A 3529-nucleotide genomic window follows, 5' to 3' on the forward strand; every position below is an offset into this window, starting at 1 on the left:
CAACTTCACAGAAATTCAGCTTGTTGGGACTTTATGTAACTTCACCCTCATTTTTTGGTCTAAATTGACCGGACTAGACGATCAGAAAATAAAAATTATATAAGAGTAACCTGTACTTAACCTGCGGTGGTTCAGATATTTTTTTTCTCAAAATGTTATATAGTGAAATAAAGCAAACTTACACCCTCTATACCTACACGATTCGTACCGTTTTATCATTAAGCAAATGTAACCAATGCCCATATACATTCTATTCCTATTTAACATTGATAAAAATATGATCGGTGTTGAAATTTTATTTGTATTACAATAGAGTCAAGACATATTGAATCAATTTCTGTCTTAGCATATACTACGAACGGTCACCGAGGGGGAGGGAGGGGTCGGTAATCTTAAAAAAGTATTATGGGTACAATCCCTTAGGTATATTAAAAGTAAACAACTCGTTTTGTACTAAACGTTTTATATTGTTTCACTGAATTTAAAAATGTTAATTTTGCACAAGGCCTTAATTTAAATAATATAAAAACATTAATTATTAAAAATGCTTTTTAATTAAAACCTATTAACCCAGAATATCTTCCTGACAATTTTGAATTCTGTGAATTTTTGTCTTCTCTATGAATGCAATTCTTTTCTAATCATTCAAGAATAAAATATTTGTTAAAAATTGCTCATTTATAGGAGTTAAATAACGACAAAAACAAAAAAGACAGGGTTAGTATCAGCTTACATATTAAATAGTCAATATCCAAGTGTCAAGTATCTGTTGCTAATGTAAAATATAAAAAAAAAAATTAAGAATAACCAAAAACTTTGCTATTGTACACAATCTTATAAGCATGAATTTTTTAATACTTTACATAATTCTTTAACCGAGTTCAAAAAAGGAGGTTATTAACAAACTTTATAAGAAGGAAGTTATCAATATGAATATATTTTTACGTCATACCTTTTTAATGGGTAAACCAATTTTTATGATTCTTTTTTTATTTAAAACCTGGTGCCAGCCTTTGGAGGTGGTTTAATATTTTGTTTTAAGATAATTATTATTCATTTAGCAGAAACTGGATTATCAAACCCTCAGTCCTTTCAAATGAATAGAAAAAAAGATCTATGCATGTATACATACATTCATATTTATCTATGACATGATTTTTTGTATGTATGTAATTTAATAAAATATTAATTAACTAAAATGATGTGCATCCCCTAATCATATGTTAAATAATGTAAATCTTAATAATCTTATTATACAAAATTTCACCCCAATTTTCCTTGGTCACATAAAAGCTGGACCGATTGGGCATTGTCCGGAAACAAATGTTATGATAGAAGCATTTGAGAAATTTGCACCAAGAATGAAAAAAAAGGTAAAATTGTACAGCTCCTATTGTAAATTCACACATTTACTTGATTGTGCTATGACAAGATTTATTTGTTATTTTCAATACGCACCTGAGATTATTAAAACTTAATCTAAAAATTTACTGAAACCTTCTTTCATACATTGTGTTATCAAGATCCAGATATATAATTATCTGGATGCCTGACATCATACATTAGTTTAGTTGATCAAGTTTCTACTGTACCTTTAAATTAAAAAACATAAAACAACATAAACCTTTACAATGATAAAAAGACAATATTTATGATGCCACAGTAGACTTTAGAAAGTACAAAAATGTGTTAAAAAATGATTACCCCCAGATCTTGTTTAAAGTAAATTCAGATTACACTGTACCTTAACGCTATGTACTTAAAAATACAATTACATAAAAAACTTTTTCCTAAATAACTCTTGGACGGATTGCATAAGATCATGAATTGTTAGCCTGCCTGTGTAGTGTTATCACTAAAATATTACAATATAATTTTATATATCTGTATGCCCAGGAAAGGCAACCTTCCTTTCGTGCATTGTATAGGATGAAGGTTCTCTACTTTGCATTTCATGCAGTCTCTTGTATTTCCTCACTCTAGCCTCAATAAGGAACAGTATTCCTGCTGGAAACAGAAATATAACTCCTATAACACCAAGGGCAAATGCCCATCCCAGATCATTGTGCTCCCAATGAGGCATCCAATCCCTTCCATCCCCTCTTGCACCAAAAGTTACAACTGATATCAAACCTGAAAAACCTGAAAATAAATATAGTTCTTAATATATATAATATCTACTTCTATGAAATTGGAAAACAAATAGGAACTTAAGAATTTTTACTTGTACAAGCTTATTATACATACCGCCTATTACCAAGGTAGTTCCAAATGTTAATAAAAGTGTTACATAATTATCATCATCTTGATCTTTCTTGATGTACATGTAAAATAAGAAAATTGAAACAATAATACAACACATTGTTATTGTAAAGAAAAATTGAGTTGCAATAAAAAAACCAGGCAAAAGTATATCATGGATGATATAGTATTCCTCTTCGAAAATCCACCAACAATCGCTGAATATTGTGTCATACCAGTGATGAACTTCTTCAAAACCATTAAAACAAACCTCCCATAGACCTGAAACGAAATCATAATTTATTTCGATAGTGTTTTCAACTCCAATTCACATTGCAACAGGTACTTACTCTAAAATGTATATACTCGATTACACTTACCAATTCTTAAAAATTTCGGATTTTTCAATTTTCCATCAGTAACCAGCCAATATGGGCTTACAAAAGCGACAATAATAAATAAAGATGCAAATGTAAAAAATCCCAGCGCAAATAGTCCAGTCTTTGATTTTGAAACCATTTTTGTGTTAGTTTAAAATTAAAAATTTTTCCTATAAAAAATGGCACAATTTTATAAACTGTTATACTATTATGAAAATATAACGCTTTTATCTATCAACATTCAATACGGGTATAGTTAAATAGTATTGTATAGGCGGCCCAGCCCAAATTTAACTTTCAACAGTCAACTTTGACAAGTGACATATTGCTGTAAGCTTATGGGCTTTTTGTCTTTCTAACTTTGTTTAAATTTTATTTTTCGTCGTTTGTTCGTTATTGTTCAAATGTAATGTAATGTTTTGCTCGTCCTTTATTAAATTAATCAAAATTTCAGCCTCAATTAGCCCCTTTACTAGACATAACTATTTTCGTGGCTTAGAATAATTAATTTTGATTGATTCTGACTAATGATGTTTGTTCCATTATAAAAATATTTAAATTCTTAATTAATTATTATTTTTTTACCTATGAGTAAGCCATTATAACAAGCCACAGGATTTCATTATGCATTCGTTTCAACGAAAAAACGACAAACAATCAACAAAAAAAATTAAAAACTAAAAAAAAATGGAGCTCCTTACTTCAGTAGATCAGCGTGGCACAGCTCTACTATCCCAGAATAATAATATTTAATATTTCATTTCTATATCTTATACCTTTAAACGAGCAATTCTTGTATATATATATATCTCGATCTCGGAATCGGCTAGAACGATTTTCATGAAATTTAGTATATAGTGGGTTTCGGGGGCGATAAATCGATCTAGCTAGGAATATTTTTTAGAAAA

The 3529-nt window shown here is 29.2% G+C and overlaps 3 protein-coding genes across 3 annotated transcripts in view; 1 reads left to right on the forward strand and 2 right to left on the reverse strand.

Annotated features, from left to right (window-relative positions):
* LOC119829890 (AP-3 complex subunit delta-like) overlaps positions 1-3529 on the reverse strand; it is a 42737-nt gene that overhangs the window by 27256 nt on the left and 11952 nt on the right. The gene's annotated exons all lie outside the window — the stretch shown is intronic.
* The window catches only part of LOC119829873 (probable multidrug resistance-associated protein lethal(2)03659), a 74358-nt gene that overhangs the window by 26765 nt on the left and 44064 nt on the right, over positions 1-3529 (forward strand). The window lies entirely within an intron of this gene.
* LOC119829885 lies at positions 536-2917 on the reverse strand. Its single transcript, XM_038352586.1, has 3 exons — positions 2622-2917; positions 2248-2523; positions 536-2142 (listed from the first exon to the last, which is right to left on the reverse strand). Exons 1-3 carry the CDS (start codon positions 2758-2760, stop codon positions 1877-1879), a joined length of 681 nt encoding a protein of 226 aa, XP_038208514.1. The 5' UTR covers positions 2761-2917; the 3' UTR covers positions 536-1876.

Source organism: Zerene cesonia, chromosome 11, assembly GCF_012273895.1.
Source record: "Zerene cesonia ecotype Mississippi chromosome 11, Zerene_cesonia_1.1, whole genome shotgun sequence".
Classification (NCBI taxonomy): Eukaryota; Metazoa; Arthropoda; class Insecta; order Lepidoptera; family Pieridae; genus Zerene; species Zerene cesonia.

Coding starts and splice junctions, on each gene's coding strand:
- LOC119829885 (XM_038352586.1), bottom strand. CDS start 2,760: ATGGTTTCAAAATCAAAGACTGGACTATTTGCGCTGGGATTTTTTACA. Junction 2,524..2,621: donor TCCGAAATTTTTAAGAATTG/GTAAGTGTAATC, acceptor ATTTCGTTTCAG/GTCTATGGGAGGTTTGTTTT. Junction 2,143..2,247: donor AACTACCTTGGTAATAGGCG/GTATGTATAATA, acceptor ATTTATTTTCAG/GTTTTTCAGGTTTGATATCA.